Genomic DNA, 19948 nt, shown 5'->3' with positions numbered 1-19948 from the left:
TGCTTCAAGGTTCGATGTGTTCAAGGTTCAATGTGTTGTGCATTCAGAGATAATATTCTAAAATTAGGAATATCTAACATGATTAAGTCACCCAAGGCTTTTTGGTCTCAGCTGTGGGCAACAACATCTACAACCGACTTGCCAAAAATCTGAATTGTGCAAATATATAGATTAGTGTAAGCTTTGTATATCTTGTATATATTGTATATTTACTATATCTTGTAGCGCAGCCACTGCCCTAAATTTTCCTGGATAGGCCATACATTAGATATTGGCAGAACAGGTCGGGAACAGCCTTCCATGCACAGCAATTAGTCTGTGTTTGTACATCTTAAAGTCAACAGTAAAGCTAAGCTAATTCCTTCCCACATTGCCTGACATACAAAACTTTAAAACATCTAGGGAAAGCCTGGAGCTGCAGGTAAATATTTGACAGCTTTTGGTTTAATATTTTATGCCTATTGATAAGAGAAAGGGCAGTAGGCATGGTGGTTAGAATTAGGTTAGCATTGATGTACTGTAAGATTTAAGATTTGTTTCTACTTTATGTCTGATTTGATATTGGTCATCCACAATGTTAATTATAATCCATGTAAAGCATACATTGGTATAGATAATAATTGCATTAATTGCCAAGAAAATAGAAATCAAAATGTTACATGTCCATAGCATTTTTTATCCGTTCTTTGTAAATAGTTTTTTATTATCAAGCTGGTTGTCTGCCAATAGATGACAAGAAGAGAAGTACTATAGCTTGTAAAGTAATGACGTTTTCCCAGAAGAGTGTCTGTCATTCACATGTAAGGGAATCCACAATTTTGTAGGGTAAATAAATAATCAACCTGTTAATGAACTGGGGATTAGTGGGACAATTACTACTAACCCAGGCAGACTCAACAAAAACATTATCATAGCTATTGAACTTCTGCATGTCTAAGCACTGTTTTCTTAATAGATTCTGTAACGTTTTGTGACATCTGGAATATCTTTTCAAATCTGCAGATCAGTTTCCAAACTCGTCTCATAGTGGGTCATGCCGACCAACTCAATACCCTCACCGGGACCTCTCTCCTATATTGTCAAGTGGAGATTCAGACATTGCCAGCCCATTGTTGCAGACATATGTCCACATTGATATAAATGCCCTGAGTGCGGACCTTATGAAAAAAGTTGAGCACATGGTTATTGGGGTGGATCGCCTTCTTGTGCACTTCAATAAAGTAATTGGAAGAGGTAAGTATTTACTTGAAGTGTGACTCTTATTATATTCTAAATATTGATATGCACACCGTCTTATTAGGCCTCGTACACACGACCGAGTTTCTCGGCAAAAACCAGCAAGAAACTTGCTGTTTTTTTTCTTTTGCCGAGGAAACCGGTCGTGTGTACACTTTTCGATGAGGAAACTGTTGAGGATCTCGTCGAGCCAAAAAGAGAACATGTTCTCCTTTTCCTTGACGGCAATGGAGAAATTTGGCTCGCCGAGATCCACGACAGCCTAACAAGGAACTCGACGAGCAAAACCATGTGTTTCGCCCGTCCAGTTCCTCGGCCGTGTGTACGAGGCTTCAGACTGTTGACAAGACTTCTCATTTGTTGCTATTGAAATTAAAAACATGGAATTTATTTACTAAAGCATCAGAAACTGTTCACTAACCAAAGAGAATGTCCGATTTGCAAAGTTAATTTACATTAAAGAATATGTAAATTTCATATCCTGCTATGTGCCTATTGTGCCATATACAGTATTTGTGTTAAAAAGTATCTTGTTCTCTTTGTATTATTTCCTTTTGTGTGACATATCTGGTAATTCTGCAAGGCCCCCTGCTTTCCTTTGTCAAACTGACCATGCTAGGCATGAGAGTACATAAATATCAGTGTGGCCATTTTCCTGTTCTCAAATGCAGTGGTCATCAACCCCCGGGCCCACTAAGGCTGGATTCACACCTATGCAGTTTTAGTGCTTCTGTAGTGCAAATCTGCAAAAAGCACTAAAAATGCATAGGTGTGAATCCAGCCTAACAGGCCAGGTTTTATGTATTACATTGGGGAGATACAGACTAGAATACTGCAATCACTGAGCAGCAAATGATATCACCTGTGATGTATTTCAGTTATCTTGCAAACCTGGCCTGTTAGTGGGCCCTGAGGACAGGGTTGATGACCACTGCTCCAATGGCCAAGACAGGTACTGACATGCCCCCCTGCAAAACCATTCAGGCCTCGTACACACAACAGAGTTTCTCGGAAAAAAACAGCAAGAAACTTGCTGGGAGATATTTTTTTGCCAAGGAAACCGGTCGTGTGTACAATTTCGTCGAGGTAACTGTCGAGAAACTCGACGAGCCAAAAAGAGAGCATGTTCTCTATTTCCTTGACGGGAATGGAGAAAATTGGCTTGTCGAGTTCCTCGATAGCCTAACAAGGAACTCGACGAGCAAAACGATGTGTTTCGCCCATCGAGTTCCTCGGTCGTGTGTACGAGGCTTCACTGGGAGCATCATTGTACTTCTGTCCACCCCTAGCACTCTGAGCTCCTAATGCAGCTGTGAACTGAGATTATGTGATCACGTATGAAAAAGGCATTATATATATATATATATATATATATATATATATGTGCACCTTTCATTTATATTTTAAACTGAATGGGTTGCTTTAATAAAGGTGAATCTGTATTTGAATACAAAGCATGTGCAAGTGGCATTAGGGGTTTGATTTACTAAAGCCGAACAGACTGTTCACTTTGAAAGGGAAGTTGTACTTTGCAAGGAGTTTTTACCCAGAGCTTAAAGTGGTTCTAATGGCAGAAGTTTTTTTTTATCTTAATGCATTCTATGACATCCAGCAGGATAAGACGGGGGCACACATCGTGACGATCGGTGATGTGTTGTGTCAGTCTGACAGAGGCTCTTTACCATGTGATCAGCTGTGACCAAGCTGATCACAGCCTGAACCAGGAAGTGCCGATCGGCAGCTCTCCTGTCAGAGGGGGGGGTGTGCACTGATAATCAGCACATTGGTTATCAGTGCAGCCCCCATCAGAGGTGCCCATCACAGTGCCAATCAGTGCCCATCAGCTGGCAGTCAGTGCCCATCCAAATCGCCATAAAGTGCCAATTAGTGCCCATCATTATCGCCTGTCAGTACACTTCACAGATGCCCATCAGTAATTCCTGTCAGTACCTCCTCATCAGTGCTGCCTATCAGTGCCATCTATTAGTCCCCATCAGTGCTGCCTATCAGTGCCCATCAGTGCTGCATATCAATGTAGCCTATCAGTGCTGCATATCGGTGCCAGCTATCAGTACCCATCAATTCTACAAATTAGTGCCTCATCAGTGCCTATCAGTGCCACCTCATCAGTGCCTATCAGTGCCGCCTCATCAGTGCACATCAGTCTAGCCTCATCAGTGCCCGTCAGCAAGAAAATTACATTTTATAACAGAAACTAAGAAAAAAAAATTCTCCAAAAAATTTATTTTTAGTTTGTTTAGCAAAAAATAAGAAACCCAGTGGTGATCACATACCACCAAAAGAAAGCTTGATTTGTGGGAAGAAAATGATAAAAACCTAGTTTGGGTTCAGCGTTGTATGACCGCGCAATTGTCATTCAAAGTGCGACAGCGCTGAAAGCTGAAAATTGTCCTGGGCAGGAAGGGGGGAAAGTGCCTGGTATTGAAGAGGTTAATGAATGAGGTAAACCACTACTGTTTTTTTAAGTTTCCTTGCATGTGACTGGAAATTTCACCCCATTCACTAAGCACTGTGAATAATTCCCTTGCAAAGTGCAAGTTCCTTTGCAAAGTGAGTAGCCTATTTGTATTTAGTAAATCAACCTGTAAACAACTTTTGCTTGCACGTGATTGGATGAATGAAGTGAAAATAACTACACTGTATTGAGCTTATTGAGGCTTAGCAATGTGGGATGCACACGGGGAGAATGACTGTAAAACCAGAGTAAATGACTGTAAAGTTGATTATACTATTTTGCAACCTATATTTCAGTTTGATCGAATATACAGTATACGACCATTATCAACAGACAGCAGAAAAATAACCATTGTTTTCATTGTAGGGCATTTTGGATGTGTATATCATGGCACTCTTTTAGATACAGACGGAAAGAAAATACACTGCGCAGTCAAATCTTTAAATAGTAAGTATCTGTAAAATAGTTTAAAGTGATACTAAACCCTCTTTTTAAATTCAGAATAATAGGGCCACACTCACCTATTATGTGTATAATTATAAAATGTCTCTTTCCTCCTGTCCCCAGGGGTCCCAAGGCCACTATCCCCACCTCCTCATTTGCAGATGTCTTCTTAGCTAGTCATGTGCTGTGCCAAGATTTGTGCATCCATAGACAAACACTGCAAAAGCAAGCCTCACCCATGCTCCCTCGCCCCAGCAATTTGACTATTGGGAATAAGAGCCTATCATTCACCTGTCCTCAATGTCTGTTGAAGGTGTTTGGGGACCAGTAGGGTAATACAGTACTTGCCCCCCCCCCCACGCCCAATGCTGTAAGTGCATTAAGCTAAACAAATGTGCAGCAGCCTTTTGTATTACTTTAATATAAATGATCAGCCTATACCAAAATTATAACTTGAAACAGTATATATGTATCAATGATTTACATTTATATAGTAAATGCAACCTGTCAAAATGGAAATATGCGAGCACCTCTAAGGAAAACCTGGAACTACAAGCAAATAATTAAAAGGTGAAAGTTCCAGTGCTGCCATTAATGTCCTTGTTTCCATACTAATTGAGTCATAACATCAAACAAGTAGGTAACAATAAAATTTAGAAATACCTAAATACTTAGGGGTAGATCCACAGAGAATTAGATCCGCGCAGCGTATCAGAGATACGCTACGCCGCCGTACCTTACCTGGCGTTCTTTCGAATCCTCAAAGATTTTGCGCCGTCAGTTACGGCGGTGTAGTGTATTTCTGGCAGCGGAATTCAAATCGGCGATTAGGGGGCGGGATTAATTTAAATGAAGCGCATCCCCGCGCCGAATGAACTGCGCATGCGTCGTCCCAAAATTTCCCGCCATGCATTGCGCAAAATGACGTCGCTAGGGCGTCATTTTTTGAACGTCCATCCCGATTCACGGACGACTTACGCAAAAAAATTCAAATTTCGACGCGGGAACGACGGCCATACTTAACATGGCAAGTCTATCTATACGCCGCAAAATACCAGCTTTAACTATACGCCGGAAAAAGCCGACTAGAGATGACGTAAGAAAATGTGTCGGCCGCGCGTACGTTCGTGGATCGTCGGAAATAGCTAATTTGCATACCTGACGTGGAAAACTACGCAAACTCCACCCAGCGGACGCCGAAGTATTGCATCTAAGATCCGAAGGCGTACGAAGCCGTACACCTGATAGATCGAACCCAGATGCCGTCGTATCTTGGTTTGAGGGTAATTTTGAAAGTACGCCGGCGTATCAGTAGATACACCGGCGTACTCGCTTTGTGGATCTACCCCATAGTTGTTCCAAGTCAATAGGTCATAAAGTAATGAAGCAAGAATGTAGCAAACAGCTCTGGAGCACAAAAATAGCATAGGGTATGTTAAAAGTTAGAAAAAATGTGTAGTGTTAATCACTGCTGGCATCAAAAGCTACTTAGTTGCAAAAGCTGCAAATATATGTGGCCCCTGCAAGTAAGAGAGAAAATACTAATTTATTTTACATTGCTGAACACTACTGTATCCTGTGGTAACAGTCGGTGGAAGAACTGCAAAAAGTAGAGAGGAACCAGAAGATCAAGGCTACAAAAGTGTCAGTTTCCCAATTCTGTTCATTACATCAGCGTTCAGTGGAGCTGGTGAGGTATTTACATTCTTTGATGGGATCACACATAATAACTCCCCAGGAAACATCCATAAAACATGCTAATTGTATTTATTTATTTTTTAATCTGTCGCAAAAAGGGCCTGTACATGTCTACAGCTTTCAGTACTCACTGCTCCACCTGAATGCCAAGTAATTCTAATCAGACAAAGTTTCAACACTTTGAGTAGGGTCAAATCTTGCCTGGTCCCTTTTACCCAAATACATTCCTATTGGTCCCTTACTAAAATGGATTGCTTAAAAGAAAAGTGGGAGAAGGGTAAAAAACATATATACCTACCTACCTGCTGCAGCATTGGTCTGATGCTGCAGCTGTCCCCGGCTGGCTCTAAGGCTGAGAACTGAGTAATCATGTGACCGCTAATTGCTCTGCTTTCAGGTCTGCTCTGATTACAGAATGGAAACTGTTAAGCCTCGTACACACGACCGAGTTTCTCGGCAAAAACCAGCAAGAAGCTTGCTGTTTTGTTTTTTTTGCCGAGGAAACCGGTCGTGTGTACACTTTTCGACGAGGAAACCATCGAGGATCTCGTCCGGCCAAAAAGAGAACATGTTCTCTATTTCCTTGACGGGAATGGGAAAATTTGGCTTGCCGAGATCCTCGGCGGCTTCACAAGGAACTCGACGAGCAAAGCGATGTGTTTCGCCCGTCGAGTTCCTCGGACGTGTGTACGAGGCTTAAGTCACTGGCTCTCTGCTCTGCCCCTCCAGTGCTCACTGGAGTGCCGATCAGGAGAGGGGATGGGAGCAGCTGGTTTGGCCTCTCAGAGGCACACTGAGAGACTGAGCCAGCTGCCTGTAAGGCATCTGGGTGGATCCTGACACTATTGTCAGTATCCCACCAGAGTCTGCAGCGGCTGTGTGAAGTTAGCCAACAGCAAGTTACAGTGCATTCATGTGACCCACAAGTATAGTCAAAAGAGCTTTTAGCCAGTCAGCTGAAATATGTGGGAGGTGAGAGGGGACTAAGAGCTACTGCACTTCTAAGTAAGGCTCAAAAATTGCACAGTTTTGACCCTTTTTAGGCTCTTTATATTTCTTCTAGAGTTGGTTCCAGCCATACTAAACATACATGCAGTTAAGTAACATTAACAGTTTATTTTCAACTAATTTGTGGTTTTGGTGCAATTTTCAAGGAATTACAGATATTGAAGAAGTTTCCCAGTTTCTCACGGAAGGCATCATCATGAAAGATTTTACGCATCCAAATGTCCTTTCCCTGTTGGGCATCTGCCTTCCCACTGAGGGTTCCCCACTTGTAGTACTGCCTTTCATGAAACATGGAGATCTAAGGAACTTTATCAGAAATGAAGCTCATGTAAGTTTACATTACAGGTACTACAGTTTTCTAAATACGTGGTTGATGTGTGCTCATCATGTGAATCGACTATAAACATAACATTTTAATATGTATGAAGCAAATTGATCTGGTCAGAAAACTGAAAATATAAGGTTTATTCACATTAAAGCAGATGCTTCCAAATTATTTCTGTTCCACGTGCCATTCAGTTTGTAAAGTTCCGTGCCATGTTCACGCCGGAATGACATCTTTCAAGCTTCCCCCATGCCTACACCGTGCCTATCCAACTTGGCCCAACAGTCACTTAGGAAAGGTCAATTTTCTTTCCTACCTATTTGTTGCTGCTCCTTTATCTAAAGTGGACCTCCAGCCAAAAGCTTTTTTACTACTTCCTAGAAGTGAGGGGAAGACTCCGAAGTGGGGACATACACAGCAAATGGAAGCCTAGAGAGGTTCTAATTATTCCCCATGTTATCCAAAATTAAAAAGGGAGGGTCTAATTTAATGTATATTTAAAAAAAATAGTATCACTTTTCATGCCCATTATATACCCTTATGATGCACAGTCCCCAAAAATATTTATTTTTTCTTCATAGTTGTTGGCCTCCCTGCCTTTACTACCCAATGCTCTTGCACAAAATAAAGGAAAGGGAAATTGGCAAAAAATGTGATTAGCAACATTTTTCTTGAATATTTTTTACCTTTTATAAACCTTTCTCACATATGTTGCAATCAAACAGGCAACTTTATTTTTTGCTATCCTACATTACAAAATATAAATTGAAACTAGAATTTAGTCATTGCCATTTTTCAATTTACATCGGCATCAACAAAAGAATCAGGCAGTGCGTAAACAAAAAGCTAGATGCAGCTTACAGATAAAACCCACAGCCAATGTCCAAACTATTGTCTGATTTGTGAATAAATAAGTAATTTCTATTGACACTGACTGCCCTGGGAAAATATTAGTTCAGAAAAGTATTCCTGTTTATCCACAGGTATAGCAAACACTGACAGAACACACTTTCTGAAGAACCAGAGTGCTTAGAAATAAGGGTATATCTAATAATGCTAAAAACTGAGACCATCTTTAGTAAGTGGGAATCAGATTAAAGATTGGGATCGGTTAACCTAGCCACCCCAGAGAAAATGCTTTTATAACATGAAGTAGTATTACATACAAGTATATTTTGTCTTTTTCAGAATCCAACTGTGAAAGACCTCATAGGATTTGGTCTACAAGTTGCTAAAGGTATGGAGTACCTTGCAAGCAAAAAGTTTGTCCATCGAGATCTGGCAGCAAGAAACTGTATGTAAGTAAATACTTAGTGACATTCTAACTTTTCAGCTTAATGCCGTTTTAGAAATCTTATTGCTGGAGCAATATCTTCACCAAATCTTTTTTTCATTTTATTTTGCTGCTCCTGATGCAGGAAGAAATTATTCTAAAAGCTGTAATAAATTCAATATATAAGCTCCATGTTGCAGTATTAGGTTACTGGGATTATTCTTATCAGTAATCTACATATAGGGGTTGATTTACAAAAGGCAAATCCACTTTGCACTACGAGCGTACTTGAAAGTGCCCTTGGAAGTGCAGTCGCTGTAGATCTGAGGGAAAGATCTGAAATGACGGGAAGCTCTGCTGATTTTATCATCCAATATTGTACAAGCAAAAATGTTGTTTTTTATTTTCCTTGCATGTCCCCCTCAGATCTACAGCGACTTCAATTCCAAGTGCACTTGGAAAAATGCACAGTGGATTTGCTTTTAGTAGATAATCCACATAGTGTGTGTGTGTGTGTATATATTTATATATATATATATATATATACAATGCATCCGGAAAATATTCACAGCGCTTCACTTTTTCCACATTTTGTTATGTTACAGACTTACTCCAAAATGGATTAAATTCATTATTTTCCTCCAAATTCTACAAACAATACCCCATAATGACAACGTGAAAAAAAGTTTGTTTTACATTTTTGAAAATGTATTAAGAATAAGGAAAATAAAAAAAACACATGTACATAAGTATTCACAGCGCAATACTTTGTTGAAGCACCCGTGGCACTAATTACAGCCTTGAGTCTTTTTGAATATGATGCTACAAGTTTGGCACACCTATTTTAGGGCAGTTTCTCCCATTCTTCTTTGCAGGACCTCTTAAGCTCCTCTAGATTGGATGGGGAGCGTCAGTGCACAGCCATTTTCAGATCTCTCCAGAGATTTTCAGTCGGGTTAAAGTCTGGGCTCTGGCTGGGCCACTCAAGGACAATTACACAGTTGTCCAATAGCCACTCCTTTCTTATCTTGGCTGTGTGCTTAGGGTTGTTGTCCTGTTGAAAGATGAACCTTCGCCCTTGTCTAGAGCGCTCTGGAGCAGGTTTTCATTGAGGATGTCTCTACATTGCTGCATTCATCTTTCCCTCGGTCCTGACTAGACTCCCAGTTCCTGCCGCTAAAAAACATCCCACAGCATGATGCTGCCACCACCATGCTTCACTATAGGGATGGTATTGGCCAGGTGATGATGGGTGTCTTGTTTCCTTCTGACATGGCACTTGCCATTAAGGCCAAAAAAATCTATCTTTGTTTCATCAGACCAGAGAATTTGGTTTCTCATGGTCTGAGAGTTCTTCAGCTGCCTTTTGGCAAACTCGAGGCAGGCTGTCACGTGCCTTTTACTGAGGAGTGATTGGTGGAGTGCTGCAGAGGCGGTCCTTCTTCTGGAAGGTTCTTCTCTTTCCACAGAGTGTATTCGCCACAGAGACTACTTTTATCTGAAAGAGGACTGCCCGCTCTTGAAGAAGGTGCCGGGGTTATGGTAGCTAGCTGCCATAACGTATAATGACAGCGGGTGGTCTGGAAGTGGTTGATTGAATAATTTGTGATTTTGCTACCAAGTTACTTCCATAAACCTACATTGTCACCAGGGCCAGGACAATGGGTGGGCAGAAGGGACAGCACAGTGGAGCAAGGGGGCAGAGAATGGAAATGGGGGAGTGAACCCATTCTATGGCATGCATTAACAGCAGGGGAGGGGGTGCAGTTCCACATCCTTGCCCTGGGTGCTAGACAAATCTGTACCATTACTGATTGTCACCTTGTCACACGAACCCTTGTTTAGTGTCTAGTCATTGCATAGTGATGTCCCCTAAGCACAGTGAAGGAAATATACCATCTACCGGTGGCACTTGTAAAGACAGTTGCATTTGTTTTAGTAATTTGCAAACTTGTATTGGATTAGGCTGTGTGTGTCAGCTACTTCATTTAACATCAGAAAGACCAATGTGAGTACATTTTATTCCTCCACATGTGCAGCGCTGACTTGCGGCATTTTTTTGTTTTCTGTGTCCCTGGTGGATAATATTTATTTCAGGAAATGGGATTGTTTCTGTACAAGGATATCCAGCCAAACAAACCAGACTGTAGTCAGTGAAAATGTAGGAAGTTGATATGGTCTGAAGTATAAATATAGTACAATTGTAAATGTCGTCTGTAGTTTTTTTTTGTGTGTTTTTGACACCTGAGACTATACATTGTCTATGGTCAGTGTATAGCAAGTTTAGTGAATGGTGTATATGGATATTATTAGTAGATTCTTTTGAGAACTGCTGTATCCCTCACGCTTATGCAGTCACATTCCCCCCCAGGGTATAAATATAGTCACTAAATGTATGTATGAAAGAAGACACAGAGGTGAGCTTTTATTAAAGTAGCAATTGAGCTACTTGGGTTTAAAATTGTTTTCACAGTTAGCTTGAGTATGAGCAATAAACCTAAAGTGCATCTATTGGATGTCTAAGGATATCCTCTTACACGCCGTGGTAATCACTTTATCCTCACCTAGACAGGGCCTGGCCTGTAGTATATAAAACAGAAAAAAAAAGATAAAGCGTTTGCTCAGATGAATCACATTCAGTGCATGAAAATTTAGGAAACAGTGAGCAAAGGGTAAGGGTGGGCTCTCCATTCTGCTTTATAATGTTGATAGTCGTGCAAATCTTCCTGGATGCTTTTCCTGCCCATAAATGCAAAATATGTGAAACAACAAACAATACTGAAATCAAATGCTCATTAATAATGAGCCACAAAAAACAGTACTACACATTGGCCCAAACACTAAATAACACAAAGTGGGGTTGATTTACTAAAGGTAAACAGGTTGTTCACTTTGTAAGGGAGGTTGTATTTTGCAAGGGACATTTCCTCAGGGCTTGATGAATGTGGGGAAGTTCCACTTGGCAAGGCGTACCCAATCACATGCAAAGAAAAAAAAAAAAAAAAGCATTTGTGCTTGCACGTGATTTCGCCCAGGTTCACACTGGGTACGATTTCCTTTGATTTGAGATGCGATTTCACATGTGAAATCGCATCTCAAATCGGCGGCATTTGCCGGCAATTGTCGGCAATGACACTGTTCTAATCGGTGTGATGCCGCATCTGTGGCGCTGCACCGATTTCAAAAAGTAGTTCCTGTACTACTTTTTGCGATTTCGGGCCGCGATTTACATAGACATCTGTGCAGAAACCTGCACAGATGTCTCTTAAATCGCGGCCGAAATCGGGACTGCCAGCGGGAGTGAAGCCGTGCGAGTTCAGCTGAACTCGCACGGCTTCACTCCCGCAGCCCAGTGTGAAAACATTGTTTTAAAAAAATTTCATTTAAAATGATCGTGTGTGGGCTTCACATCATTTTTCGGGTTCTGAAAAACGACAACATTTTTTTTCGAACATGCTGCATTTTTTACCAACGTTTTAAACGATGTCGTTTTTCGGGTTGTAAAAAATTATTGTGTGTGGGCTAAAACGACATTAAAAACCTTTGCATGCTCAGAAGCAAGTTATGAGGCGGGACCGCTCGTTCTGGTAAAATTACCATTCGTAATGGAGTAAGCACATTCATCACGCTGTAACAGACAGAAAATCGCAAATCGTCTTTTACTAACACGGAATCAGCTAAAGCAGCCCCAAGGGTGGCGTCATCCGCATGGAACTTCCCCTTTATAGTGCTGTCGTACGTCACCGCGCTTTGCTAAAGCATTTTTTTTAAATGATGGTGTGTGGGCAACGTCATTTTAATGATGAAGTTGGAAAAACTTTGTTTTTTCTACATGCTGAAAAACGTCGCTTTTTTTTTTCATGCTGAAAAATGATCGTGTGTGCATTACAAATACCAAGAGCAATCATTTAGAAGTTGAATGAAGAGTTTAATCTAGTATAACACCTAAGTCCTAAGTACACCTATCATGCATTTTTCTAGATATCTATGCATTAGATTTAATAGACAACAGAGAAGGAAAGAGGGACAGAGGCATGGGTTCCAAAAGAGAGACAGTCCCACCAAAGGAGGAGCAGTTGGACTTTCCATTCACTACCTGGCTCTTTACTGCACCTCAAAGTTGTTGCATTTCTTTTTTTTTGCCCTGCACCCATGCTTTATGGGGGTAACTGAAAGATGAGGCAGCTCTTCTTAGCACTTCCATTCTCTCTTGAGTCTATTGTTCTGCCTGTGCACCACAGCACAGGTGTCTGGCAGAAAAAAGTATGTAAACAGTGGAGAGCCAAGCCACTGCAGTGGGTTTTACCTTCAAAAATATGTGCATGTTACTCAGTCTGATACCATTCTTAATGCTTCACATAGATCCAATAATAAGCACTCATAGGATTTCAGAGGATCTCAGCCCCACCTTTCCCGAAGCCTTGAAAGAGGCAAGCTGTGACTCTCCAAAACTTCAGTACAATAAAACAACTCTACTATTACTCTTTACTATTACTCTCATCTTCCTTTGAAAGTCATATGAGTGTCTACAATATCCTGCAGTGTACACACACACAAATATACAGTATTCATATTGCGGTTGATTTACTAAAACTGTAGTGCAAAATCTGATGCAGCTCTGCATAGAAACCAATCAGCTTCCAGGTTTTTTGTCAAAACTTAATTGAACAAACAGAAGTTAGAAGCTGATTGGCTACCATGCATAGTGGCACCATATTTCGCAGTCTCCAGTTTTAGTAAATTAACCTCATTGTTTATATTTGGCAGTGCTTTTCAGAGTACATAAGGAAATATGGAGAATCCCCCAAGGTAGGGCTTTTGAGGCAACAGTAGTTAAGGTGGTCAGATTCGTACAAAAATAATTTATAATAATCAACAAAAGGTATACATATATAACACAATAATTTAAATAATTTAAAAGCAACACATGGGAGTGCAGGTTGAAAAAGAGTCCACAATACGAATACAGGGCCCTACGCTTTTCGGGTTTCCCTTCTTCAGGGGCCAAGGTATACATGGAGTCAAAGGGTATCTAACAACTTTTCTAGAGAAAACAAACAAAAATAACATATATGTTGAAAATGATAACATACAGTGGAAAAAGTGGCAATGTACACATCAAAACGCACAATTAAAAAGCATCATACCACTCAGGACGCTTATTCAACTTTGCACACCCCTTAATGGGACACCACAGGCAGGACGCAGAGAATTACATACCTGGGGGAGTGGGAGAAACTTTTCTTGACCAGTACCCCTGTACAACCCTTCATTCATCTTGTATCTGGATGGTTTCGATACATAGATGATGTCCTGATGATCTGGGAGGGATCTATCGAAGAGCTTGAGTCATTTATGTCTATCATGAACTGTAATGATTTGAATCTGAAGTTTACAGTGACCTCTAGTAACTCTCAAATAGCTTTTCTTGATGTTACCCTGTTCAAGAATCCCGATGGGAGTCTATCAACAGAGCTCTTCAGAAAACCCACAGCGGGTAATACGATATTACACGCCACCAGTGCCCACCCTATATCCCTGATAGGATCAATACCATACAGTCAATATCTGCGCCTCAAGCGTAATTGCTCCACTCAGGAAGCTTTTCTACTCGAGGCAGCAGGATTGAGAGACAGGCTATTACAAAGGGGTTATTCCAAGAAAAGCCTCAAAAAATCCTTCCAGCGTGCCAATGGACATCTCAGGTCAAACCTATTGGTCCAGTCAGGGAAGAAGTCCACTGATGGCAGTGATGTCACCAGAATAATTACCAAGTATCATACTCAACATCAACAAACTAGAGGGATTCTAAAACGATTCTGGCACTTACTTTCCATCGACCCTCAACTTGGACCCTTTGTACCTAAGGAGCCGGCGATCACCTACCGACGGGCTTGCTCACTTAGAGACCACCTCGTGGCAAGTGAATTTAGGGGCAGCTTCAGGAAGGACCCATGTAAAAGGAAGGGCACCTATACGTGTGGGGGGTGCTCTATCTGTCGTTACATCAACACAGAGCGACAAATTGTCCTTTTAAATTAAATTGTTGCTTTTAAATTATTTAAATTATTGTGTTATATATGTATACCTTTTGTTGATTATTAAAAATTATTTTTGTACGAATCTGACCACCTTAACTACTGTTGCCTCAAAAGCCCTACCTTGGGGGATTCTCCATATTTCCTTGTCTACCAGGGGTGTTGGCAACCACCTGAGACCATATAATCAAAGATGTTCCATTCATACTTTCAGAGTACATAGGACCAATCCCTGTCGCCTCTGTGGAGAGGCTTTAGAGTTTAATCTATGCTTATCTCATGCACATATTAGAGCCATTATAGGAGAAAAACAACCTTCTAGAATGTTGTTGGATTACAAAAAAATGGAGCACCTAGACGCAAGGCAAGCCTTATTCTTTTAGCCCCCCCCCCCAAGAACAGCTATCCCCCTTATCTGCCTTTGTTTACTGTCTAGTTGTCGTATCGCAATAAAAGCCAGATAAGGCATACCAAGGCAACTTTGCCCACTCAGTGCCAGTACACCTAGAACCAGTGAACTAGTGACTAGATAAGCAAATAGTCAGCCTTTTCATCTAGGATTTTAGAAAGTACAAAATTCACAAATTTATCAGGGGCTGTGACAGTAAGAACAAGGACTAAGTCTGGGGTGAACTGCTATGGCAGGCAGTTTGGTGATCTATTACATATGCAATTATATATGCAAATACTGTATGTTGCTGACAGTCCACAGTGATGTGTGGATAGCTGTATGCAACTGTGGGCAATCATGTTGTCTTAGACCACAGCTTTTTTTTTTTTTTTTTGACAATGCATACATCTGTACCTAGAAGGACGGAAACCCATTCAAGTGTACAGAGAATATGCATATGTTTAGGGGGCGTCTTAGCCAATAGTTGGGCTCAGACTTTACTAATTTCATGGAAATTAGCCTCTGTTCTGGCTATGGTTGTGCTTGAAAGAAGCTTTCCCTTGTTGCCTATAGGTGGCATTACCACTTCAGGCCCATGTTGGATCCCAAGCGAACCATGGTGTGTTGAGTGTGTTGAGTGACCCTTCTCAGCAGCAGCCCAGTGGGAGTGGTGCCCCGCTGTGCATGCTGGGAAGGGATACTTAAGGCCAGACGCCGTTTTTCAGGGTCCTTCACCTCATGGCCCTCCTGGCGCGAGGCACGTGTGTGTGATTTCAGTCCGGGACCACTTTTTGTGCATTCTGTACCGCGTACCTGAACCTTCCCCTTCTCTCTGTACTCTACTTCCTTCACAAGTTTTATGCAGCAAAAATAAATAAAACCTGACAGTTGAAGGTTTTACATCTTGTGTGTACATTGCAATTTCTACAGACTTTCTTCCTGGACAACGAACTTAGCGGTAACGTGCAAAACCCAATCTAAACCAGCAGCTCCTTCGGGGGTAGTGCTACACATAAAACAGATAAACTGCTTCTAAACGTTGTCAGCAGTGGTTACTTTGTAATTCTGACACCTCAAATTAGTTCTCGATTCACAACCCTAGAGCTTCTGTTAAAGTTTAAACTGTGACTAACTAATTTGAAAATAATTTATATTTAACTACAAAGGCCTCATACAAAGGCAGCAGTATGGCCTTACACCGTTGTTTTGAAAAAATAACAAACCATACATATTATATGTAATGCAATGTGCTTTACAAATGTGCTTAGTCCTCCCCTTGCTTTTAAGACTCCAAAGCAAGTGGAGTATTGTACAAATAAATGTAATTTAAAAAAAGATGCAGAGAAGAAAGCATTGCATGACATGTCCTCCTCCAGATATAAAGCTTTTCTACTCTGCGAAAATTCTAATAGGCATTGCATACCGCACACTGTGCCCTGCATTTTATGAATGACATTGCAGGCTGTAGTATGGAACGTTTTTGCGACGTTAAGCATTGGTATCTGCTCTCCACTATAAATAGCCTCCTAAGTGTAGACTTTGGCTGGCTCATTATGCCTGGTTGCCCTTGCTCTCCAGAATGGTTTCGGCACTATTACAACCAGCCCCACCTTTATTACATTTCTACCTGATTCATGCCATTTCTGAGTCATTTCTCATTTCAACTTGTAGCAATAAAATCCACATTTAATTAAAGACAGGTCAGTGTACTTAAAAAGTCTTTAAATTTACTATGACATAATGATTTTCATGCCATAAAGCTGTAAATTAAAGTTAAAATGAATAGGACAAAGTAGTAGCTGGAGTAGTCAATGCTAGAAAATTAGTAAAAGGTAATATTTAATCTAATAGACAATACAGTACATGTATTAAATTATTTTGTTACTGGGAAAAATGTGTTTCTAAATTAGTACTTCTAATTAAAGCAGCACAAAAGCTAATTTGGTTCAGTTGCAATTCTCAGAACATTTTTATTGGCTTGTTTCCTCCATCTTTCTTTCCAACTTGGCTTGTGTACAATAGGCAGGGCTGCTGTTAGAAATCACGGGCCCCGTACAGCCTACCTGGCAGGGCCCTCCCTCAAATATATATATATAAAAAAATGTTTTCACAATAAATATACTAAAATCATTCTTAGCGGACACACAGAGAAGCTGTGTGAATTAGACTTTTTTAAATATTTTTCAAAATTTTTGAACAAAAACATTTTATAATTTTTTTTTAAATAAATTATTTTATTTTACAATTTTTACAAATTAATTTGTATTCAATTTTCTATATTTTTTCTTTTGACAAGGGATTAAAACAATACAGGGTTATTTTTTTCATTTTTATTTTTTTAACAGGACAAGGAAGCAGGCAGTTGTGTCTGTGTCTCTCCCTGCAACAGCTAAAGTAGGCGGAAGGGTTTTCAGCTGCTTCCAAGAGCCGCACAGGGCATCCTGTAATTGCCCCTCCTTCCTGCCCCTGTTTGGGCCCCCCTTTGTGCCCGGGCCCCCTACAGGAGGACTGGTGGCCCTCCCCTATCAGCGGCCCTGACAGTAGGGGGATAGTTTCTCATGCACAAGTGAACAAATGCATAGTCAACCACAGAGATTTTTCAACTTATAGGCATACAGTTATTCATGATATACACTTGAGTCACACATGTTACCACAGTGGTCATTATGCACATCGGTGCACTGTAGTGCCATTCATTCTAAATTGTGCCACAGTGCCCTTTCCCCAACACAGCTGCATTCCATACATGCATCCAGAACGCATGATAGTACACTATGAGTCCTTTATGAATATTGGAACTTTTCTGACCTTGGCTTGTGAGATTTTTTTAAATCACCCACATGTTTCTTTACACTGTTTTATTAAATTTTCCTTTAAAAGGTAACTGTAATGGTTTTAGTTCAATTGTATTTTAATCGTTTTTTTAATACCTATAACGAATAATATCAAGAAAAATGTATATCATTTGTGTAATATGTATACTACCTATGATCATCTCTTCCATCTAGGGTCCATATTGTGGTATTATCTTGACTGAGATATTTTAGGAATATATTGCATTATGGACACTAGATGAAGCTGATATGATGTGTTTGGTAGGGAGATTGAACAAAGCTCGTTTTGCTTCTTTGTCTGCCTGATAGAAACCGTCAGCTAAATTATTTATAAAGTATAAGTCCCTCTGATGACTCCAATGAGTTATATAAACAAGGGATTTCTTTCCGCTGGATTTGCAAAAAGAAAACTAGAAAGCTAGGAAGGAAACCACTAAAGGTTCCTTTTACTTTACAAATGATTGATATGCATTTACTTGATCAAGATTTCCCAAATATTTCTATATATAAAACTTTTGGGAATTGACTGTAATCAGTGTGTAGTGAAGTTATTTGGGAGTGATTCCAAGAATAATATAATTTATCTGAAATACAGGCAAGTAGATTAAGTTTTTTACAGTCCATTTTGTTGTCTTTTGTATAAACAACAATAATCCCATTTGTGATGTACTGCTCTAATCAAAGCACTGTGACCAGGTATTGTTCAAAATGGAGTTTGTTCACATTTTAACTGCTTCAAGGCTGCTTTATTGATAAGGTCAAATGTATATTTTTCAGAAAATGATTGTCAATCAAAGGTTACCTGTCATGAGAGAAAAACTTATGTCATTATTGCTGACAACCATATGAAAAACCCAGTTGCCTGACTGCCATACTTATCCTCTGACTTTAATGCTGAGTCAGTGAACAGGAACAAGTATACACATTAGGATTTCTGACATTATTTGTTGCATGCATTTTGGTTTTTGGTCATTGTTTCAGAACTTTCAGAACTTTCTTTTAGCACAGCCACCATTTAGAGAACATTTTGAATTAATAATGGCATACAGTAGTTTTTTTTTAAGCCATACCTGTCCCCCTATAACCGTTCTATGTTATCTTGTAGGCTGGATGAGACATTCACTGTCAAAGTGGCAGACTTTGGTCTTGCAAGAGATGTTTATGACAAAGAATACTACAGTGTGCACAATAAAACTGGAGCAAAACTACCTGTGAAATGGATGGCACTTGAAAGCCTTCAGACGCAAAAGTTCACTACAAAATCAGATGTGGTAAATAATGTTTATGTATAATTTAAAAAAAGAATAATCTGTATTGTAAGTTCAAAGCACACTGAATATACAGTACACACTAGCAAATACGTTCCCTCTCTTATTACAGCGTTGCACTATAAACCAACAGAATGCTCAGGGGAAAACATTTTTAAACAAATCATTTTACCATTGTTTGCATGTGTATTGTTTGAGGCTTAACACAATAATAGTGATACACAAATTTATGAAACAGTGCTATAAATTAAAAAATATTGGAGGAAAACAAGTGGGCCTTTAAAGAGGAATTCCAGATATGGATATTTTATATAGTTACATTGATCCAGCCTAGATCAATGTAACTATACAATATATTATTATTATTATTATTATACAAGATTTATATAGCGCCAATAGTTTGCGCAGCGCTTTACAACATCAGGGAAGACAGTACAGTTACCATACAATTCAATACAGGAGAGATCAGATATATATACCATACCTGCCCAATGTCCCTGGAAGCTAGAAATCACTTAAAGCGGAGGTCCGGCCATAATAATTTTTTTTAATTTTTTTTGACGATCCACACATTAGTATAGCATATAAACAATTAAATATATAAGCCGCTCACGATCTATTTAGTAATAAAATAAAAAACGTACTTAATATCTTCTCCCATGATCTTGTGGCCATTTCCATTGTAATTAAGGACATGTGAAGTCCAGTCGCTATCTTTTCCTGTTTTTCCTAAGAGAGGTGCATGCTGTGTAACCAGCATGCACCTCTTGATCTCGCCGGCGCTGACTGCTCAGGAGACCAGAACAGACCATAATGGAAAGCTGAAGCTCCTGCTGAGTAAATCAACGAAGGCATTTCATAGGACAGCAATAGTCAGTGGTAAATCTTGCATCTGCAGTCTCCTGGTTCAGTCGGCCGTAGCGCCGATTGTTTGTATAGTTGCCATAACAACAGGTG

The 19948-nt window shown here is 40.0% G+C and overlaps 1 protein-coding gene across 1 annotated transcript in view; it reads left to right on the top strand.

Moving 5' to 3' along the window:
• MET (MET proto-oncogene, receptor tyrosine kinase) overlaps nucleotides 1–19948 on the top strand; it is a 194349-nt gene that overhangs the window by 167230 nt on the left and 7171 nt on the right. The window contains exons 15-19 of the mRNA XM_040343773.1: nucleotides 1003–1233; nucleotides 4079–4159; nucleotides 7009–7190; nucleotides 8376–8485; nucleotides 18829–18994. Coding sequence (XP_040199707.1) covers nucleotides 1003–1233; nucleotides 4079–4159; nucleotides 7009–7190; nucleotides 8376–8485; nucleotides 18829–18994 — 770 coding nt within the window. The remainder of the gene's footprint in view (nucleotides 1–1002; nucleotides 1234–4078; nucleotides 4160–7008; nucleotides 7191–8375; nucleotides 8486–18828; nucleotides 18995–19948) is intronic.

This window comes from Rana temporaria, chromosome 3, assembly GCF_905171775.1.
Source record: "Rana temporaria chromosome 3, aRanTem1.1, whole genome shotgun sequence".
Lineage (NCBI taxonomy): Eukaryota > Metazoa > Chordata > Amphibia > Anura > Ranidae > Rana > Rana temporaria.
Note: the sequence above shows the minus strand (reverse complement) of the source record. Positions and strands in the feature narration are given on the sequence as shown.